Raw genomic sequence first — 22,083 nt, forward strand, 5'->3', positions numbered from 1 at the left:
TTATAAGACTCACAATTCTTTTGTGAAAATTTAAATAGAAAATGCCCATATATGACACATTATTTATAACCCTTCGTTAAGCCCCTTCCACTGAATCTGATTTATCATGCTACACTCCCTAACATTAAATGCTGTCATTAGGCAGGATCTCACATTGCTTCAGCCTCAGCACATTGACTTACCACGGAAACTGCAAAATTAAATCCAACTCAAACACTGATTTCAGCGCTGATGAAAGAAGCTGCCTCAACTGTGTTGGCCCCTATCCACAGCACGTGCACTGGCGATGCAGACTTCCTGCTTGGTGCTCAGCCAGTGTGCCTCAGCCTACATTAGCAGGAACCATCTGTAAGGATGAAAGAAGAGTTCAACTTCCAAATTTTCTTCCACCCTTGAGTATAGCCGGACTACTCTCTCCTCCAGGAACCACTAAATAATGCAGCATACATAGTTTGCTGAACAGGCAGTCTCTGTTAGGGGCAATCCCTATGTCCATGCACTGTGGGGTTTCTCATTTTCACTACACATTGTCTTGAACATTATTAACGCAGACAAGATTTAACAGTGGATAATAAGGCAACTCTTATGAGAACACTGCTAAGGTACTAGCATCCTGGTTGGTCTCACACCACTACACAGGTCTCAGTAACAATAATGGCTATAATTATCTCTTATACAGCACTTGTCACCCACATATCTTAAGAAAAATTATAAAAAGAGAAAAGAGCTATCACCCCATTTTAAAGACAGGAAAACTGAGGTATTGAAAGAGAGGTAATGATAAAATGCAAACGCCAGCAGCAAAGTGAGGCATAAAACAGGTCTCCTGCATCCTAGCTGGGTGCTCCAGGCAACACAGTTGGAAAGCTCCATATCCCATTACCCATATAGTGAGTTGTTGAGTTCCCCCAGCAAGAATCTTATTTTTCATTATGGAGTGAAAAATAAAACAAGCCACAGGGCTCTGACTCCTCCTGCAAGCCAGAGACACACAGCTAGAAATTTCTATGGCAAACGACCCAGTGAAAATGCAGCCTGACACAGAGCAAAGTGGCAGCGGCAAGCCAGCCAGTCTAGGTGCCGAAGTGGTTGTATCACTCATTATTCAGGGAGAGCGGGGGAGTTGGAAGCGTTACTTCAACTGTAAGAAAACAGGCTGGCTGCTGATTAATCCAAAATGCTGCTGTTGAGATGAACGGCCTCATGGTCACTGGCCTCTAAAAACAAAATGTAAAGGTTCAAAAACAAGCCACTACAAATAACTACGTTCTAGTTCTCACCAGTGGCCAGTCAGACCTTGGAGACAGGTTCAGTAACATACAGCTGGAGTCTGCTATTTTGTGTTGTCATTCCCAGCAATGTAATATAGCTCCGAAACTCAACTTGTTAATACTATGAATTAAAGTGAATAGAACAACTGAATTTCATACCTTTTTTTTTTTTTTTCCCCCAGCATGTGAGACCAAGGCCTCAGCAGTCTCCTTTGGAGAGAAATATCTGTGCTGAACTCAAACACATCTACCTTTCACACCTCTATACTACCTGTCAGTTCTAAAAATGAGGTTTAAAGTTCCTCAGCAAGCCAAAAGAAATAAAACAACAGGCCCTACTACTCTCCAGACAGTAAATGGCACACAAAAAGGTAAGAGAAATCAGGCGTTTCCTTTTTTTTTTTTAAGCAAGATGACAAGACGCCACAAAACCATGAGAGAATCAGAGCAGAGTCAGAGCTGTTCCCCCCGGGATCACAGCCAGTTTATTTCAGTCAGTTTCAGATGCAGAACCCAGCATTTCAGGTGCACATGCAGCCCCAGAGCACTCCGGGAACTGCTCTGGAGATACCTGCTGGCAAACCAAAAGTGGGCCAGGGCCAGGCTCTGAGCACTTCTCCCCCTCCTACAACCCCAGCAACCCCCAGACAATGCCCCTGCACCCCCCACCTGCGAAGCACTGTCTGGGTGCTTCACTTGGCCACCCTCAAGTCACAGCATGCCCAGGACCAAACCATCCCCTCCAAATCGTGGCACGGCACCTTATCCTGACCAGGGGCTAGCACAGAGGGTCCTCCCCACGGGGCACAACCCCAGCTGCCCAGTGCCTGGGCCTCACCTCACCTGCCCACCCTGGCACAGACGGGATGCGCACACCCCCCTGGTCCCTCAGGGGGCTGCTGCAGCAGCTTTAAGGACGGCTACATCCCCGCACTTATAGAGCGGCTCCTCCCGGCAGGGGAGAGAGTCGCAGCCCCACCCCACACCCCTCGCTGCTGTGAAGGCCCTTTCCAAAATGGCCGCCACTCACCATGGCCGCCCCACAAGATGGCCGCCACCTCCTTCAACGGCTGCCGACGGCCCCAACGCGACTGGGCCCACCCGTCTTCCCCGGTGGGGCCGCAGACTCCCCACACCACCCCGGCCCGGCCCGGCGGGGTGCAGAGAGGCAGAGACAAGTCCCCGAGGCGCTATGCTTTATTCTCAGGAGTGGAGAAGAAAAGGAAGGGAGCTCAGGGGATGGGGCGGCCGAGGGGAGGGGAGGGTGTTTGCAGGTGGGTGGCCCAGCAGGGCCAGGCTGGGGCAGCACTAGCAGGAGGTGAAGGTTTTCCAGAAGAAGTTTTTGCAGGGGGCCTTGCGATCCCGCTGCGATAGCTGGGCGAGCCGCCCCAGCACCGCCCGCTCCTCCTCCAGCTTTCCCTCCTCTTCCATGTCCGGAGAGGCCGCCTCACGCCCCACGTCCATACTGTCCAGCAGGCCTGCCAGCATCTTCAGGATGGCGTCTTTCCGGACTGTGCTCTGTTCCTGCAGGCAGAGAGCAGGGGAAGGTGACGGACAGAGGCCTTGTCCCCCATGACCGTCGAGGCAGGGGGATGCTGCAGGGTGCAAACATCCCCCGTGAGGTCCCTTCTCATTTCCCTGCCTCCCCTGGTGCCCTGTCCTCAGAGCCGATGCTTTGCCCATCAGCAGAGCTGCACTGGAGCTGAGGAATCTGTGGCTACAGCAGAGGTCACTCCCTTCTGCCGACCCCTGTCCAGCTCAGCTGGCTGGATGGGGAGAAGCACAGGTGCGGTGGTATAACTGCGGTGGAAAAGAGCTGCTAACAAATAGGCATGAACTGGCTGTAAAGTGCCTTGCTGCCTGCACTAATTAAATTTCATTGAATGCCAAGCTGCCTTCTCTCCTAGTAAGCCCGTGCTCCCTTTGCTACTCTTGCCCAACATGTGCTGTAGGAAGGTCGGGGAAGAGGCACAGAGTCCTGAGCAACATCAAACTAAGCACACCAGGGGCTGCAACCCACCGTAAAATGCTGAGAATGAAATATAACAAAGAAGAGGGCTGAGCTGGTGGGCAGAGAGATGCCCTAAGTATCTGGAATGAAATATTTAATCAGCAGAGACACGCAGCTTGTATTTCAAGAACAAGAACCTGTATTTCAATAGCTTGACCTTGGGGGAAGGCAGAATGAAAGATGAGTTGCAAAGCTCCATCCCTTTGCCACAGCAGTATACAAAAGAGCATAGCCTGTGGTTTGGCACTTGAGGGGTTATCTTGTTTCTCTTAACTTTACATCCAGCAAATCTCAGGAATTACCTCTTGCCTGAGCATTCCTGGTCTCTGTGACTCATTAGCAGAGACAGTTGGTACTGGACAAGCTGGGATAGATGGTTTGACAGGAACAGATCCTGTTTCCCATGCAGATGGGAATCTTGGAAGCACATTTCCACATCACTTCTCACAAATGCCACGTTTACTGCTGGGACTGCTGTATCTATCCATTGGCGCTCTCAGCATCAGCATTTGTTGAGGACCACTTGGTGAGCAACTCAAAGATGGATAAATACAGGCAGCAGCATTTATTTTGAGTTTACGTTACAGAATGTTTATGGATATTTTTTAATCACTTTCCTAGCTCTATTAACTAACCCTGCTTCCACACAAGAGAAACTGAGGCACAGAAAAATTACATGCTATGTTTGTAGCAGAAGAAAGGATAAAAGCCAGCTTGTGCCTGTCCTGATTCCTACTCCTGTGCTGCAAGTACAGAAATGTCTTGAGCCTTTGGGAGATGGACTGGAACTGGGGAACCCAGCTAAATGTGTCTCCTGGGTCATCCTCATAAGCTTCTTTCCTAGCTGTAAGTGCTATGTTTTGAAATAACCTGCTCCAAGCAGAGCCAGCAGCTTCAGACTCAGGGGTAGGGAAGGCAAAGCTCAGCCTGCTGTTAGGGGATATTCCTTATGCATGATCGGCTGTGGCTGTTAGTGAAACTAGGCAGCTCTTCCCCCATTGCCGGCATCCTTTCTGCTTATAGCTGTTCCCGAGCTGCAAGAGATCAAGACTCTTTGGCAGCAGCTAGAGATCTTAGTATGGGTGGGTTGTGGCACATCTTTGGGTAGCTGCTCAATTCCCTGTACTACATCCACTAGTGCATCAGAATGTGCAGATCTTCCTTTTGCATTTTTATGCATTTTATGGTCGTTTATATGTAAAATCCCGATATTCTTCATACTTAAAACATTTGTCTGAGTTACAGCAGTGATGACTGTAGGGATTAGTTCATCAGTATCTAACAATTTTTCAATTTGTAGAATGCTCTAAAGAGAATAATTTTATCTATTATAATTATATAATTAATTAGGAAGCAACAGTGTGTAGAGGACTAAGAGTCATTACACTTGAATTCATTTTTACAAAAGCCTTATTTACCTATTTATTCCCTACAAATTGTTTCTTTTTTCCCCAGCAACTAGCATTTGCACCAGAAAGTTTACTTTTTAAGTACTGGATTTGTTATTTTAAGAATGTACAGCTGAAAGTTTACAGTTATCCCCAGAAGGGTTAATCCCAGCCAGCTGCAGAAGCCCTGGTCTCTAACAGAATGCTAGCCCTAGCACCTCAGACTGTGTACATTTTTTTCTTGCAGACAGTTTTGTTGTTAATGGGCTGTGAGCCCACTCCTGAAGCAGTAAGACACTGATGGATGAGCTGGAGGCAACACTAAGACAGAAAAAACGATGTGGATACGCACAAAGGAGAAGTTACTGCCTTTGAAACCAACACTGGGATCCTTCACTTCTCTGGGTAGCTCCTCTGCAGACTGAAATAACAGCAGCCTTACAGATACAGCTGTGAACCAGGCTGGCAGAGTGTGGGGTGACTAACCACAGCTCGGAAGAACATCAGGGATGGCCAGGAACATGCAGGTGAGAAAACTGTGGGGCGAGGGCAAACAGAACAGAGCACTTGCTTGTGATTATATTATGCTATTGCTTCCTACCCTTTGGCCTCTTAGGAAAATAGTCCAGCAAAACAAAGTTATTATAGTGCTATAGCCATTATAATATTAGAGTTTTGCCAGTTGGTAGGATAATTATATTGCTATAATAAGTTCTGCCACTGCATAGAGCTGTGCTGGTTCAGAGTGTAATTATTCTAGCAGAACTATGTCAGAATAACTCCCCTTGTGAATACCACTCTGGAAAAAGCAATTTTATTCTGATATAATTACTTCATTTATTATTCCTCTGTTACTTTCCTACTGAACCCATCTTTTAAACATTTGCCCTTCCCATGAGTCCTATTTAAAATATCATCTCCCTTGATCATTTTACCAATTACGTATCTTTTCTCTCCCTCCCTAGTACTCTGCTTTATTCTCTCATGCTGTACTCTTTCAGTAATATTAGTTTCTCCTTTTCCCTCTGCTCTCTGCTCTGTTCTTTTTGCCAGTTTTTGCTTAGCTCAGACTTCACTTTGCAGCTCTCTGGCATCTGCCTTGGTACCTTTCCTAAATAAATTGTCTAGTAAGCTGTAGTAATAGCCCGTGCTTCAGCAGTGCATGAAGCTGTAGTGCCTTGGAATATAGAAGGGTGGAAGAGTTGTTTGCATCAGGTAAAGCCTAACTGCCCTTACTACCCCTCCCCTGGCTCTAGCCTGCTTCTTCGTGCTCCCACCTCACCCAGCTCCTGCACAGGGTGCATTATACTCACCCTAGTGTTCTGTATTGCGAGTCTCTCTTCTCCAGGCAGTGCGGTGGCTCTCACGCTCCACACCAGCAGCAGAACGGACACCAGGCTGGCCACCAGCTGCATGATGTACAGGCTGTGACTACTGTGCTGAATGAAGAAGACTGGGAGAGGGAGCTGTTTCTGGGCTCTCTTCTGCCTCAGACAATGGCTGCAGCCCCTTTTATAGCCCTCCCCCTAGCCCAGTGGGTGACGCAAACAATTAAGTCTATATCAAAGGCAAATTAGACTTTGGAGAGGTTGTTAACACTTGGCTGCTTGAGTGGGATACTTCAGTGCCTCTGGGCTTTCCATGTGCCAGACCTGCAGAGAGTGAGAAAGCAAAGGTTTGGGACTCTCCAGTAACATGCTGTTTCTTCACTCTGAGAAATTGTAGGCACTATCTGCACCTCTCCTAGTTAGCTGAATTCTGCTTGGGAACATAATGTTGGATAGAATAGGCCACCAGCTTGCACAAACCTCTGGCCAGTGCTGGATGATTCAGAGGGAAGAGGTAAAACTTCTGGCCACCAGTACTTAGATATGGGCTTGGACCCTCAGCCTGTGTGTCCAAATAGCTCCACACTCTAGGGGTATTTGGATCTGGATCTCTGCATCCAGTGATGCATCTCACTGCGGAATGCCAATATGCCTGGCTTTCGCTGTACAGTAACACACAGACTGCAACTATGCGGTAATGTAATCTGTTTTGCAAATGTACATAAGACTACCTGGAAGACAGCTGGGGGTTACTGGTTTTTGTTTCTAGTATTGTTTCAATATGTCTTGAACCTACCCAGAAGTATATGTCAACGCAGTGAAGCCTGACTTGGAGATGTTTGGTTTAAATGTATTGAAGGAAAACCAAAAGTACCGAAAGGCTGGTCAGAGCTGGAGCTGCTCTGGTCAGTGAGGCTTCAGAAAAAGGCTCATGGTATGCTGGCACTGACTGCAGGCTGCTTGGTGTAAGTTCCTACCATTTCTGATCTCTGGTTAGCAGTTGTTAATGCTTCTCCCTTTGCCCAAAAGGCTGTCCCACCAGTGGGATTGGTTTGTGGGACAGCAGAAGGTGCTATTAAGCACTGCTATCTGCTTTGCATTGTCCCCATCATGCAGGGATGGCATCCACTGTCACATGCCTGTGAGATGCAGACACAGAGCTAAGATCTCATCCTGCCGCTAGCCCTTTCTCCAGAAGCACTCGCCTCAGGGCAAGTCCTCTTCTGACCCTAACAACAAACAACAGTCAAAAGGTAAATTGTTATCCTAATTTAGCACATTAAAAAAAACCCACAGGGAGGTGACTTGGCCTAGGGGATGCTGTGGCAGAATTAAGAACAGAAGGCAGAAAAACCTGTTCCCACTTCTACCGCTTACCAGCATCACAGTTCCTGGAAACAGCAGGATGAAGCTTTGCCTGCAAATAATCCAGCTCCTAATGTCAGTTACACCATCCTGGATGCTCTTGAGGGAAAAGATGCCATTGCTTCCATGCATATTTGAAAAGAAATGCTGGATTCCCTCACTGAAAGATACAAAGAAAAAATCTTTTTTGAGTCATATGGACTTGTGGGGGAAAGTGACAATCTAGCAATTTCTAGAAATGAATTTTCCTCAGAAAACTTTGTCACCTCATTGTTTCTCATCTCCCTCCCCTTGTGAGAGCTGGCTTCCATGCACCAGTTTCAGATGAAACATTATCCATTTCCTTTTAAACTGATCTTGCTGGTTTATCAGAATTGCTGTTAGCCCTTCGTAATGGATTCTGTCAAACACTTCCCAGCCAGTATGGGGCTTGAGACAGAGAGCAGTGAAGTACCAGGCTCCAGCAAGCAGACAAATCACAGGGACTTGCCAAATGACCCGCAGCTGATTTGCTCCAGGAGAGGTAAAAGTGGGAGAATAGCAAATGGAGAAAGCACACTTGGTTGCTCAAGAGGAACGAAGAGCAGGTACCTGTGAGTGTGAGATGTGCCTGGGCTGACAGGCAGGCAGAAGGTGAATCCCGTACTGGTGGTTATGAGGCAGGACTAAACCTCATGGGCTGACTAGCCCAAAGGCTAAACAGACAGCAGAAGCAGTGCAGCCAGGTTGCCATGCTGGGGGCCATCTGGTCTAACCAAACTGCTTGTTCTAATAAATACAGTTTTGTTTGCAGCTTTGCCTTCTGAATGGACTGTTTTCTACAATGCTTCATTGAGTGAATGGGGTCACAAGTATGACAATGCTCTTCTACCAAAAAAGGGATGATGTGCTGAGCCAGAGATCAGTTTCTGGGGAGGCCCACGGGGATGTAAACAGTATCCAGGCTGCCATGAATCTGTCCTGGGATTGAAGGGCAGTAATAAAATAATTGTTAGCTCTTGAGGGAGTTGGCTTTGGAGAGAGTTTCTGCCCAGATACGCCAGCACCAAACCTGTGACCCTGCTGACAAGCACATCACAGCCGAAACCTGTACTTCTAGCCTGGGCAAGGCTGGGTGTCTCTTCCCCGCTGGGAGGTAGAGGAATAGGGACACATCAAAGCACTTAACACTCCAGTGCCCACAGTAGGACTGGATCTCTAAATACAAACGAGTTCCCTCCAAGCTCTGCTACAGCATCCCTCAATATCAGACGCCTCTTTCCCAGATTCCTTCATCTTCCCTAGAGCCCTTCTCTTTCCTCACATTCCCTCTGCTGCTTCCCCTGCATTAGTCTGTCTTCCTCAAACTCTGGTCCTCTGGCTCCTTTGCAGAGACCCTGCTGGTTCTGCTTACCACCACTGCTGACCATAGCACCATCTCCTTTTCCAAGGGAAGTAAAACAACTCTGGTGATAAAATTTGCTCTTTTTAGTAACTGTAAAGAGTTCAACATTTACATCAAAGAGTTCAGGATTGTTCATTCCTACTGTTCCCTATTCCCTGTCACATTGGCTGTCTGACCTTTAAGAAGGCCCCAATTATTTTTTTTGCCAACCCTTAAATGCTTATCACTCTGTACAGGAAAGGTTAAAGGTCTTCCCTTGGAGGAATAAACATTTCTGACAATTCTTTCTTGATATCCTCTTACCACATTCTCTCTCTGTTATCTGATTCGCCCCTTTAGAAGTCTTCTTACTTGATGCTTTCTTCTGTCTGGAGTTGCACATGGTCTGAGTGAGTTTCTACCACTTTACAGTGAGGGTAGATCTGTCTGAAATCAGCATGCCCGTGAACACATCCATGGGAACCTGGTAAGGGTGGGGATGCTCCAGAAGGAAGTTCAGCATACAGTAACTTGAAAAGGCCTGGCTGTCCAAGGATTTTGGCTCACAGTTAGCATGGCTTCAACAGAGATGCAGGGTGGGTTCAGAAGTACAGCGGAATATACTTACACAATCATATAAGACAACCTCCATCTTTTTGTGATTAAGGGTGCACAAGCAACACGCAATGGGAGAGGTTTTATCTTTCAAGAAAGAGGTCCCTGACCTCTCCTCAGTGTGTCTGTACAGCAGCAAAGACTGGGCAGTGCTGGAATACAAAAGCTAAGACTATGTCTGGCATCAAATGCCACATTAAGGAATGAGATAATTTCTCAATTGCTTTCCTCTATGGCCTGGATATTTGCCATCTTCTGCCCATTTATTGCCTGGTCTGGGTTCAGATCACCAAGTCTTGAAGCATGTAGCAGAATTGCATCAGGCTTCCAGAATAACGTCTGGTTCCCAAAGGTGAGGCACTCAGCTGCAGCTGAAGGAAGGATTGAAATGCTTCTGCTTTCCTGTCATTGGAACCCTTTTTCTCTGCCTTCAAGAGTCCCTAGTTTCAAAGGCCAATGTAATAAATAAAGCAATAGTCAGCTGACAGTTGTGAGCCTTCCTGGAAGGGGAAACCAATTTGTTCATCGGCCTGAAATCACAGCTCATTTATCAGGCCAGGCTTGCAGTATTCCCTCGCACTGCACTCCCCAGGGGCCTCCGAGAAGCATGCAGGTGGCCGTTCCAGCCAAGGCTTTTCATCGGCACTAATCTAACAAACCCAAGGAAGAGACCGCGTGAGCGTGGGCTGGAGCCCACTGCTCCCGCTCATCTCTGATAAGAGCTGCAGAGCAGGTGCAGGGAGGAGGAGGGGAGTACCGCAGGGATGCTGCTGTCAGAGCACGCACGACTACAAGCCTGTTACAGCTCTCTAGAGAGGTGGAGCAGGGGGAGTTGTGCTGTCTTCTCTGTCTGTCGACCCCAAAGCAAATTCAGGAGGATGAAGGGAGGGTGAGCGTAACACTTCAGTGGTATGCTCAAAACCTTTTGTTATTTCAAAATGCATGTAAAGCTAAACATTTCAGTTATTCCACCAAAAATCTTCCTCAGAAATAACTACTTGCTATGAAACACTTCTATTTCAAAATACCTCTATTTTCCTCTGAAAATGTTTTGCCTGTCTCCAAGTAGGATGCATTTCTGGCTGTGAAGCAGGCTGAGGATGCTTGGGGTTACTGCCTACTGACACATAAACTGGCCTCTGTTACACCAGACTCATCCCGTTGGTGGCAAGACTGGCTGGACAAGAATTGGACAGAAATGTTTCTTTACCATTTGGATTTCCTGAGGGATTGCATATGCGCTGCGCCTTTTGGGAATTCAGTCAGAAAGAGCTCACCAGGGATGTTAACACGCGGGACTGAGAGACTGCCAGCACTGCAGAAGGGACCGCTCGGCTGGGAGAGCTTTAACAGGAATTCATGCGCTCCAGATAGTGTGGGGTTCTGGTTACTCCTCTCCTACAGCTGAAGGGGATGAAACACATGCAGGGTCACCATGTACATCATCTTGCCCTTAACCCTGGCACACAGAATTAGCTTTCTTAAGCAAAATCCTTCCCAGAGATGCCCGGTTGTGAGCAGCTGCAGCAGCCGTTCAGTACCAAGGAGAGGGCAGCCCCCTCCTGCTGGGTCCCTGCTCCAGCCAGCCCTCAGTCCTCAGAACCAGCACTTCAAACCCCATTAACCACCGAGCTGGCATCCTTGGAAGGCCTGCTGCTGAGATCCCTAACATTCGTAATAATCCCCCCCCGCCTTTATCTGCTCTAAACATCACTGTGCTATAATTGGGATTCCCTGGCTCTAATTCCCAACCTTTTGCATATTTTAAAAACACTTAACTCCATCCTACACATAACCAGGAAAGAGCATCACCTAGACTTCTCAGTATTTAACTTGGTTAAATTTCTCATCCTACTTTTTAACAATATTTTGTCTGACTCTTTTGCTAGACCTGAGCTTCTGTTTCACACTTTTGTCCACACTTTTCCCTCTTCTTCCCCCACCATTTTATCAAAGGAACTTTCCTCTCCCTGAACTTGCTGGCATTTGTTACTACTTTTTTGACTGTTTGCTTACCGAGGCTGCTGTTCTCTGATGAAAGATGAATTGTCATTCTTACTTCAGCAGTTTCTTGCTCCAGCCAAGCTCCATCAATAATTCAGCCAGGCCTCGCTAACGTTAGCTCTGGATGAATACAACACTCAAGCCAATTAACAGGTTGAAAGGGCTCAAGAGATACAGGCAAGAGATTTCTCTTAATTTCTTTTTAAGCTCTTTTCTGAACTTCTAAAAATTGAGTTAGTTCAATGAGTAAAGCAGAGCAGGGAGTCTGACACAGTTCAAAAGGCGCAAAGAGGCTTAAACAATTGATGTGCTAAAGCCCATCAAGCTCGGTTCCCTCGCTTGTCTCCACCTCCTCTGACTGATATTACATTGTATGTTACTCGGGACAAAGCCTATCCCTGTTCATATGCTCCTAGCTTAATAAGATGCTGGAAGACAACTGCAGCATGTCTAGACAAACATCTTTGTTGATCTTTGCTTATGAACAGCGTTGCTTGACTAGCCTTGGGCAAAAGCCAGCTAAATCTCAGAAAAAGTTACTCAAGTATTTTAGTTGCCCACCTGGAGACACTGCAAAGGTTGCTTTCAAGTGTTCAGTGCTCAATTCTATATGAGGCCCCATTAGTTTTCTCCTGTTGGGCATTACCCAAATCACCAATCTTTTTTCAATCCCCAGCATCCTTGGCCACAGCAGCCTGCAGCATAACAGCTCAGACCTCATAGATTTGCGGAAGGGATAATCAGTCTGTAGACGCAATTGCCTGAGATGACTGCCAGGCCAAACACCATTCTAGCAGCTTAAACAGCATGTAGATCTTGTGGCAGCTCTCAGCACAGGGGTGACTAACAGTCATAAAGCGCTCAGAGCTGCTCAGATGGAACTAGCTGCAGATGCACAAACTCTTGCTCGCTCTCTTGCTGCATCATTAATGAGTGCTTGATTTAGGTACTGATCTCCATCTTCACCTATTGCAAGGCACTGAAGTATTTGAAACTGCCTGTAAAGAACAGTGATCTGGAGTGACTCGGAAACTATATATAGGACCCTATGGACAGAGTATGTGTGACTTAGATGGCAAACAGCCTTGTCTTCCTGCTCTCATCACTGGCCACTCACTGAACTTACAAATTTGGAGAAAGCTCAGAGAAACAGAAGGAGTAATTAGCTGCATGGAGGCTAGTAACAGGTGTGAAGAAGGTCTTTCCCTCCTGGGCATTGTTGTACTCACCAAGGGTGGGTGGAAGGCTTGAGCTTGTTACTAGTTGGCAGCTGCTCTAAGACCTTCCTGGACTACAGTCCTGATCTTGACTCCTATTCCAGGGGAGAGAGAGTGCTAGAGGTAGTTTTCTGTCAAGGATTAAGGACTGAATGGGGTTCAGGTCCCACAGCAATTTAAACAACGGTAGCTAGAACCAGCCTCCATAACTGGTCTGCTCTTTCTAGTAAAAATACAAGAGTTGAGCAATGAAAATGCCTCAATAGCCCTAACTAATCAGTAGCTGTGGCAGAAAGGAGACAGCTACCCAGACAATTAAGAGACAAAATGGATGTAATCTTCTCAACACAAGAATACAGAGATCCAGAGTCAGCTCAGCAGCTTAGCAATGCTTTGCAAACCCTTATGACCACAAAGAAGCTGTACTGATACTGGTAGTAGAAGGGGGCATTGGGAAAGAAGTGGTAAGTCTCATCAGAAAGGGGAGAAAAGTAGGAGGGTTGGTACTGACACCACAGAAGTCCTTTGCTGGAGGCACGAAGTGGCTGCACCGCCTATGCTGTTTGTAGGGTCACAATTATAGTAAAGATCAACCCCAACCTCTGCAAAAGTCTGCTCCTTCTAGTTTTCTCTTATCAAGCTAAAAAAAAACTCCCTCAGAAAGAGCTTTTTTGTCTTCTCCTGATGCCACCTAGCGACTGTTCCCAGCCTGTTCAGCTTGAGTTCAGTACTTGGTTCAGGCCCTTGGAACCACTAAGCAACCACAATTTTTGCAGAGGAAAGGATGGTGCAACTGAGTGGGGCCAGTGATTGACAGGAATTACATGACACTAGCAGGGAGATAGGCAGCTAGAAAACAGATTGGAAGGCTGTACCAGAGGCAGCATTTGGACTAGGGAATAGCTTGGATAGAAGGTACTGACTTCTGCAGCACAGAAGATGACAGAAGCTGGAGCTATTATGCAGTCAGGTTACAATACAAAACATGCAATGGGATCACTCTTCAGAGCTCATTTTTGATGGTAACTTGTCATCCCTAGAGACAAGGGAGAGAGGAAGTCAAACCAACTACAGAGTGCCCCTGGATGTCTTCTGACAAGCACAGCAAACTTTCAGGATCTCGTTTCCACCCCCACACTCTCTCCAAAGAAGGACACCAACCCACACTGATGTCACCTTAACCAGAGCCAAGTGTTTAATTGATTGCAAGGGAGTGACAACTGTACAGTGGTTGTGCTGGGAAGATACCCACTGCACAGCGGTGGTACGGAGTCTTTAAAACAAAAGTAAAGTGGAGGCAGATCCATCTCACAACAGAGTACAGCGAAAAACAACTTATGCATCTGGGGATTCTGGGGGCAGCGTTAGAAATAATGATGCCTCCTAAGGACTAGCAAATACCCAGGCCTGAGGCATCTCAGCATGATTGAGATGAGAGATTTGTCAGCACAACTGACTCCCCAGCATCAGTACTTAACAGCAGGCAATGGATGTAAGGTTTGTTTTTTTTATATATATATATATTTATATTTATATATATAAAGCGCCTATCACCATATTGATAAACATTCTTTGGAACCACTCTGACGGCAGAGGTAAGAACAGGAGTCAGCCTGTCAGTACCTCAGCACTTCTGTGTCCAACCAATTTAAAAAAAAAAAAAAAAAAAAGCCACAAGACTGCTGCCAGCCTGCCTGGCTGGTGTTTAATACTGCTACTCCATCAGGGTTGGAGGGAGACCTATTGTGAATGGCAACAGTTTGCACTGTGACTTCTCCAACTGTGCTGCAGAACAGTGCAGGTGTCGCAGAAGGGCAGTGGGACATGAAGGCTCAGACCCATTACCAGTCAAAACGTCTCAGCAGCAGGGAGCTCCTATGAGGAGAGAGCAAGCTAACTTTGCGCACAAAGCTCTCGCTCTCTGTGCTTAAGGCTGAGTCAGTGACCCTTCTGGACTCTTCCCAGGTTTCAGAAGATCACCAGACAGAAATACATGTCAGTTATAAATACATCATGTCAGTTGCAGGGGGTGGAGGTAAGAGGGGGGGCACAGGGAGGGGAGAATTTAGAATGGGTGCAGGGAGGAGAGAAAGGAAAAAGACATCTTACGTTTCCAGCACTGGAAAGAACAGTTTTGACCTCACGCAATAAGTCACTGGACCTTTTCAATAGTCTTATCTGGCTTATGCCCCATCATCTTTAACACATCATCAAAGGGAATGTTGGCTGGCAAAGGGTTAAACAATCCCACACAGTGGAGAGCAAATCTGCAGTCTGCTGGGAAGGTCCCAGCCACATCACTGACGATCTCAGGGTCCAACTTGAAGGAAGCAGCTTCTCAGTCTCACACATCGCTCAGGGCCTGGAGACAGGCAAAGACAAAAAAGTGTCAGGATGGACCTGCTGCAGCTCTACCAGTCTTCAACAGAAATATGGCTCTGAAACACAACCAGGGCATTTGCCTTCATTCCTAGGACACTCTGGAATGTGCAGTTGCAACCAAGTTAGGAGATGATGGAATGATGCAGAAATACAGACTATCCTTCAAGAAGGCAGACTAAACTATGCTAGAGCATCCTTTCTTTACCCTCTGGTTTGCGCTACAAGCCACAGCTACATTTTATCCAAGACTTTTGGAGCTTTCCAATGGGAAACACCAGTTCTGCAGGCTCTTGGACTTAGTTTTGGTAGGTGAATTAGGAGTGATCTGCCATCAAGGTATGGGACATCAACACAAAGAACAGTTCCAAACTGAACTCCAGCCTTCTCAGACTGACTCATACTCTGCTATGTCATACAAAATGCTGTCCTGCTCCAACTTGCCCACAGAAGCCTTTAGGGCTGCAGGAAATCCTCAGTCCTGTATACTCCCACTCCTGCAGAAGAAAAGTCATAACTCATCCTTGACGGAGGAATAGCAGCACAGCCTTGCTTACCTTCCGTGCAAACTCTGGCAGAATGAAAGCTGCCCGATGAATGTCAGAGTTGTAGTATTTCAGACTCCTCTCCTCTACTTGTTGCTGTGAGAGCTGCTGTACAGGCTCCCGGAAATTTGTGTTCTGCAAAAAAGAAGCCAGATAGCTCTGTAGCGTTTGGGTAACAAGCAAAAGGCTGTGTGGCAGGCATCCTGATTCATGGCAGAGAACCGAGAGGATTCGCAGGAAAACAGATGACTTTCTGTTCCAGTATGAGGTCAAAGGTTCTGCACAGCTCCAGCCCCGAGGGCTGGAGTTTACACTCTGTAGCTCGTGTGACTAGCCCTTATTCACAGATGTCAGTGTATGAGGTCAGACTGTGTGTGAGCCATGTGCCAGATGAAGCTGTCAGATTGTGCCTGAGCATGTAAGAAGCAAGGCTTTTGCTCTTCAGAGCAGAATCCACGTCTGCGTTAACTGAGGCACAGTGCATGCTGCCAGTGCCCCAGATAAATCAAATACAGCAGCAGAAGTGCTGCTGGCTCCCTAAACCAACATGACAGTTGCATTACAGGCTTGCTGTAATGCAGCAGATGGGGAAGAGAGCAGACCTCAGTGGTCTGACACAGAGTTACCAGCCCACATCCTAACACTGACTCTCACTTGGTGGCTTCTGTATGAGCAGATTACCAGTGGCAAGCCAACTCTTATTAAGCAGGTGCTCACTTCATAACAGCCAGCATCAATAAGCCAAAGCCTTAACAGGCTCTGGAAATTGGTAGTGGCTTTCTCCCTTCCAAATTTGTTATACTAGAGAGAAAATCGTGTCCTTTTCTAAGGCAAGTAGTTACATTACTGGTCAATTCTGCACTTCATTCAGCACTGAGCAAGCTGCATTGCAGCTCTGGAGCCCTGGGCTGGTGGAGCCAAGGCCCAGCATGAGTCTAGAGGCCCCACAGCTGGGAGAGCTTAGTGCCACAGCTCAAGCTCTGTAAGGGACAGCCTGAGGCAGACTCTGTGGGTGCTTTCAGGGTGTGGAAAAGGGCACTTCAGGTGCCTGAAACTCACTGGGTTCTTGCTGCAGAGCATGAAGCCAATCTGCCCGCTGGGATATGTAGGGATGGTGCAATAGGCGTATTCCACAACAGGGAACAGAGACTTGCAGAACTGACGCATCTCCTTAATGAGATCCAGGTGCAGCCACTGGCACTCACCTACAGGGAGAAAGGAAGACAGGATGCAAGGTGAGAGCTGCCCCTCTTCTCTGCACAGGCCTGTGCCAGGTTAACAGTGGTTCCAAGTCCAAACCTGCTCCATTCTGCACAGCTCATGCAGTTTCAAAGGCAAGATAAGACCCTTATGCCAGTTTTACTAAGCGCAGTCCAGCAGCTAACGAGTTGATGTATACAGATCAAAAGGACTCCTGTACCTGGGAGCTGAAATGGATTTCACTCCCTGCATCATGTCTCCCCAGGAAGAGAGTCCCCTTTGTGCCTCACACTTTACATGCAATGACCTGGCATCACTCTCTGCCCAGAGACAGCATCCTCACCTTGGCAGCAAAGAATCCCGTCTTCTCGCAGGGCTGTCTTCATCAGCTGGTAGTAAGATTCTTTGAATAAGCTTTCTGCAGGACCTGGGAGAAAAGTGAGTAAAGACATATGTCTATAGAGAGACTAAGATGGTAGGCTTCTGAGAGTTTTCCAAATGCCCAAGCTGCACAGGGACTGCACTGGAAAAGTGACATTTCAAATGGCTTTTCAGTGATCACAAGTGTTGCAAGATATTCTGGAAGCAAAAAGTTTTGACCCTGGGTGAACCCCAGCATGCACCTGGCACAGCAAAACCATCAGGATTTTAGCTTTGCTCAACCAGCAAGCCCAGGACCTTTGTAACAAAGAAAGTCCTAGCAGCTGCCCCTCGCTTCAGTGAGCATTTTTTAAACAGAACTCCTGCTCCACACTGCCTTTTAGAGACACATCTCTTTGCGTTGACTCTAGCAAGAGCAAAGGTGACTCAGGCACTTGTCGTTAGGTCCCTAAAACAAGGTGCTAAGTACATTTGGTCCCTCTCTACCTCAGTTTTCCCCTTCAGAAATACACCAACCTCACCACAGCCATCTTTAGGCTAGGTAGCTACACTGACAGCACGTGAGCCACTGCTTCGTTAGTGGGCACATATGCAAAGCTGTCTTTGCCAGTGTAGTGCTGTATCCCCCGTGGGACTACTGGACTCAAGGATCAATTGTCTGTCAGAAGCAATAGCTGCTGGAGTTGAATTTTGAGGAGAGAAACATGACAGCTGGCTTGAAGCCTTGCTAATATACAATTTCCTGCCTTCATCCTTTCCTTTCTCTACCAAAACAACCAAGTCAGTGACAGTCTTTTCACTTGAAAGGAGCCTGGGCAGGCTAGCATTATTTCCAAGAGGTAGGCAGAAGAGAAAAGGAGAAGTGTGGAAAGCAGTACCCTTTTATGGCCAGAATTCTTACCCATGGGGTCAGACGAGTCCGTGATAATCACATCAAAGGCTTCTTGATTTTGTTTCATGAACTCGAAACCATCTCCCACATGCAAGGTCAGCTTAGCGCTGGAATATCCCACTGCCATCCCTGGGAGGTATTTCTTAGATACCTGGATCACATCCTGCAACACAGAGAGCACAAGTTGGTCAGCGGGGGCTACGAGGAGCTACTTCTCAGGCTACTGTGCAGCTGCAGCTGAAAGAACAGCACAATGAGTCATTTCCTTCCATGCCTTCAGCACAAATCCAACACACTAGCTAGATCCTCAAGAGCTGTCAGCATCTTTAGCCAACAAGCTACACTCAACCCTTTCCTATGGCCTCAGGGTTCAGTGACACTGTTGGTCTGTCCTTGCCAAACTCAACAAGAAGAACTTAGAGCTTCAAAAGCTCCCCGAGGAACTAAGAGAATACAATTACAGATCTGACTGCTCTGTGCTCCTTTTCCCTGTGGACGTCACTTGCAGAGGTGATCTCAGCTAAGGACTTCTTTTTTTTTTTTCCTAAATAAAACCACGCCAGCAGGTTTCTGGATGCAAGATGAGAAATATTTCTACCTCTGCTCTATAGTCATTACATCAATCCCCACATAAGATGCAGTTTTCTCTTTAAAACGGTCAGACAGCCACTGCTTAGGCCCAGCAATTGTACTGAGCACTACCAGCTTCTCACAGCTGGCAGAGACAAAAAAATATGCTGGTGTCAGGCAGTGCTTGTTCAAAACCAGGCCCATATGCCTACTTAGCTTGGCAGACAGCATACACAGTCTTGTACGGCAGTGTTTCCCATTCCTAATACAGCCTCACTTTGAGGAGACAGCAAAACTTTCTAAGAAAGTAAAATATCAAAACAATCTGACCAATAGGAGGAGGAAGACCAGCCCATCTATCACGGAAACAAATACCCCCTGCTTATTTCCTGCTTTCAGTCGTGGGAGCCTGCTTAACAAAGCCACCATCCTCCTCTGGCAGGAGTGGCACTCTGTTCTGCATCGGGGAAGAGGGAAAAGCAGCACCTTCACAAAGCCAGAGCTCTCCTCCTCCAGATCCCACGTTTGGCCCACGCTGGCCTGGAAGGGCCTCTGCCGTACGTGTGTGAAAGAAATCACATGAAAGAGGCAGCCAGCTGCCACGTAGATGACTCGTAAGGCAAAAAGGTGGCGCTGTCAGTGTCACGCCAGCAGAACCGGCAGCAAACGCACTCGCTACTGACAAGGGACAGCAGGTGAAGCAGCAGCTCCCGTGGATGCTGTGAAGTAGGGCTGCTTTTTGCCAGGCGGGCTGCCCGTCCGACCGAAGCCCCGGGGCACTTCCAGGCAGCTGGGAGCCCAACGCACCTCATCGATTTCGCACTGCACCACGGACTCCACAGTTGGGTGTTTCACCACCTCTCGCAGCACTCCCCCGTCGCCGCCACCGATGATCAGCACCTGGGAGAGGAGAGGGCAGAAAAACTGGCCGTCAGCGAGGTCGGCTCACGGAAGGAACTTTCCCGGCACGGCCTAAGGAGGATGGCTCGAAACCCAGCAGCCCGCCGGGCTCGTCCTGCCCCGGCACATGGAGATGTGCTCCGGGGGTCCACGAGGGCTGACCGCGACGCTCTGTCAAGCGCCGAGCGTAGGTGCACCAGAAACGACGGCCCACGCCGGGCTCTCGCCGCGGCAGCCCTGACAGGGGCCGGTTGGGAGGACGGGGGGGGGGCCGGTCTGCGGGCCCCGGGGCCGGCTCACGGGCCCCGGCTTGGGGAGACCCCGCGGAGGGGGCCGGGGACGACTCACCTTGCGGGGGTCGGGGTGGCTGCAGAGGGGCAGGTTGGCGATCATTTCTTGGTAGGAGAACTCGTCCCGCTCCGTGCACTGGATCACCCCGTCCAGGACCAGGACGTTGCCGTAGGTGGTGCTGGGCAGAGCGGGGAAGCGGGGTTGGAGCCGGCCCGCGCCCCGGGCCCGGGGCCGCGCTCCTCCGCCCCCTCCCAGCGCCGCCAGGCCCCACCGCATGGCGCTTGGGCGCCGAGCCCGCCCGCCCGCCCCCCCCGCCGCCCGGGGCCGCCCTCCCGTCCGCGCCGCACCTGCGGAAGACGAGTATCTCCTGGTAGCGGGAGCGCTGGTGGTGCAGGAGCTCCTCCACCTGCAGCGACATGGCCTGCCCCGGCCACAGCCGGCACGTTTCGCGGAACCAGCCCTCACGGATCAGCGCCGCCGCGCCTCGCTCCATCCCGGCCCGGCCCGGCCGCCGCCGCCGCCGCCGCCTGACCCCGCCGGCGCGGGAGCCGAGCAGAGGGGCCCACGCGCCGCCCCGCCCCCGGCCGCCAGCGCGCGCGCCGCCGCTCCCTCATTGGCGGGCCGCTCGCCGCCGCGCCCCCATTGGCCCAAGGCGGCGGTGACGCCGGCGCCAGCAGGGTAGAACGGCCGGCGCCCCGAGGCCACGTGGGGTGGCGCGCCCGGAGCGGAGCCGCCACCCCCCCCACTCCCGCCCCGGCGGTGGAAGGGCGCGTCCGTCTGTCCGTCCGTCCGTCTGTCCCCCCCGCCCCCTCCCCACGCTAGGGCTGCCGTGACTATACGCGCCCGGCCCGTGCAGGGGGCGGCCGGCTCCCCCGCGGCCCCTCCGCGCTACAAAGGCAAAGCTCCGCCGGCCGCAGAAACGCGAGTGACTAACAACGCTCGGGGAGGGGGGGGGCAAAAAAAAAAAAAAAGTATAATTTGGAGGTTTTAAGGGTTAGACGTTGTAAAAGCAGATTCCCTTCTAGCGTTCGTGTGCCCCGGCGTGCACCGGGAAGCGTTACAAAACGCAGTGCGTGGTGCGGAGGGCAGACCCTGGGAGGAACTCACCAAAAGCAGCTCTCCAGCCGGGTTATGCGGAGATCTCCTCCAACAAACTGCTCCACGGTTGCAAAATAGTCTTAGATTATGGGATTCTAGTGCTACAACTTCGTCTGATTTATAGGTGTAACCAGGTGAATAAAGCAAGCATGGATTTGCTAGTCACTTCCACTGAAGACATTTTTAAAACCTAGGGCAGTTAAACCACAACTCGTAATGGGCAAACAGAAAAAGTTTAAAATTCAGATCATCCTTGAAATGTCACCTTGCATGGAATTTCACGTAGAGGATTTAAAGAAACTACAGAAATTTTAATATCTCTGCAGCCAGTGGGGCTTTTGGTGAGACTTGTTACAGAAATACCACAAGTGGCAAAGCTGACAAGAAGGGGAATTGGCAGCCCCTGCAAATGCACTGAGAGACAATTGCTACTTAACTGCCTCTTTTCAAAAACATTCTCCAATAATCAGCCATGCAAGCAGATTTTATGAGCCGAAAGGGACTCTGTTCCACCATTACAATGCCGCTCAGTTGGCACTGTTCACACTATGATACCTAAGGAGGAAAACCCCTCCTCTGTTCCTTCCGCTCCCTACTTGCCAGAAATATGGGAAAAGATTGAAAACAAACAAACAAGCAAAATCCCAAACCTCCTCACAGTCTTTGTATAATAAAGCCCTCAGGTTAGGAACGGAGAGGGAAGTTTTTGCCACTCCCCACTCAGTCCTTGCACCTAGCCTAACAGTCAGAGAAGTAAATTCTGTCACTGCCAAAACAGGTGAGCATGGAATGGAAAATCCTTAGTCAGAAAAGGAAATCACAGAGTAAAGACAAGGCCCCTGGGAAAGGAAGCAAGATCTACTGGTCAGCACAGTGACCAGTAATCCAGGAAGCAGCTCTGCCACTGATTTAATGTGGCTTTAAGCAAAGTCACCTCAGCCCTACCCTTCAGTACTCCCAACTATTAAACTGCGATGTTGCTTACCTCTTTCACAGCAGCATTACCAGCCTTCAGCTGTCAGCATTTAGAATAAGCTCTGCCATCCATCCATCACATTATGGGCTGATACCCTTTCTACAGAGACTTCAGGATAACTCACTGCAGGTATTTAAAACTTTGACATGTTAGTATAGCTGTACTGAGATTCAGTTGCAGCACAGAACCTCACTGGCTTTCCCCAACCCAATGCTGCACTGTGTTTTTACCTTCTACCTAATGCTATTGCTTTCACTCTGTAACTTACGGTGAAACCACTGGTCTCTGA

General features: G+C 48.8%; 2 protein-coding genes across 2 annotated transcripts; both read right to left on the reverse strand.

The window, feature by feature from the left end:
- Window positions 1-2,457: 2,457 nt before the first annotated feature.
- CORT (cortistatin) lies at window positions 2,458-14,760 on the reverse strand. The gene is made up of 7 exons (XM_075027397.1): window positions 14,672-14,760; window positions 11,358-11,465; window positions 10,619-10,745; window positions 9,051-10,518; window positions 7,376-7,523; window positions 5,984-6,322; window positions 2,458-2,795 (listed from the first exon to the last, which is right to left on the reverse strand). Exons 6-7 carry the CDS (start codon window positions 6,083-6,085, stop codon window positions 2,580-2,582), a joined length of 318 nt encoding a protein of 105 aa, XP_074883498.1. The 5' UTR covers window positions 6,086-6,322; window positions 7,376-7,523; window positions 9,051-10,518; window positions 10,619-10,745; window positions 11,358-11,465; window positions 14,672-14,760; the 3' UTR covers window positions 2,458-2,579.
- On the reverse strand, window positions 13,735-20,257 carry SRM (spermidine synthase). Its single transcript, XM_075027396.1, has 8 exons — window positions 20,068-20,257; window positions 19,778-19,898; window positions 19,337-19,429; window positions 17,969-18,122; window positions 17,030-17,113; window positions 16,546-16,691; window positions 15,499-15,621; window positions 13,735-14,924 (listed from the first exon to the last, which is right to left on the reverse strand). Exons 1-8 carry the CDS (start codon window positions 20,211-20,213, stop codon window positions 14,907-14,909), a joined length of 885 nt encoding a protein of 294 aa, XP_074883497.1. The 5' UTR covers window positions 20,214-20,257; the 3' UTR covers window positions 13,735-14,906.
- Between the last annotated feature and the right edge of the window lie 1,826 nt (window positions 20,258-22,083).

This window comes from Buteo buteo, chromosome 5, assembly GCF_964188355.1.
Source record: "Buteo buteo chromosome 5, bButBut1.hap1.1, whole genome shotgun sequence".
NCBI classification, from domain to species: Eukaryota; Metazoa; Chordata; class Aves; order Accipitriformes; family Accipitridae; genus Buteo; species Buteo buteo.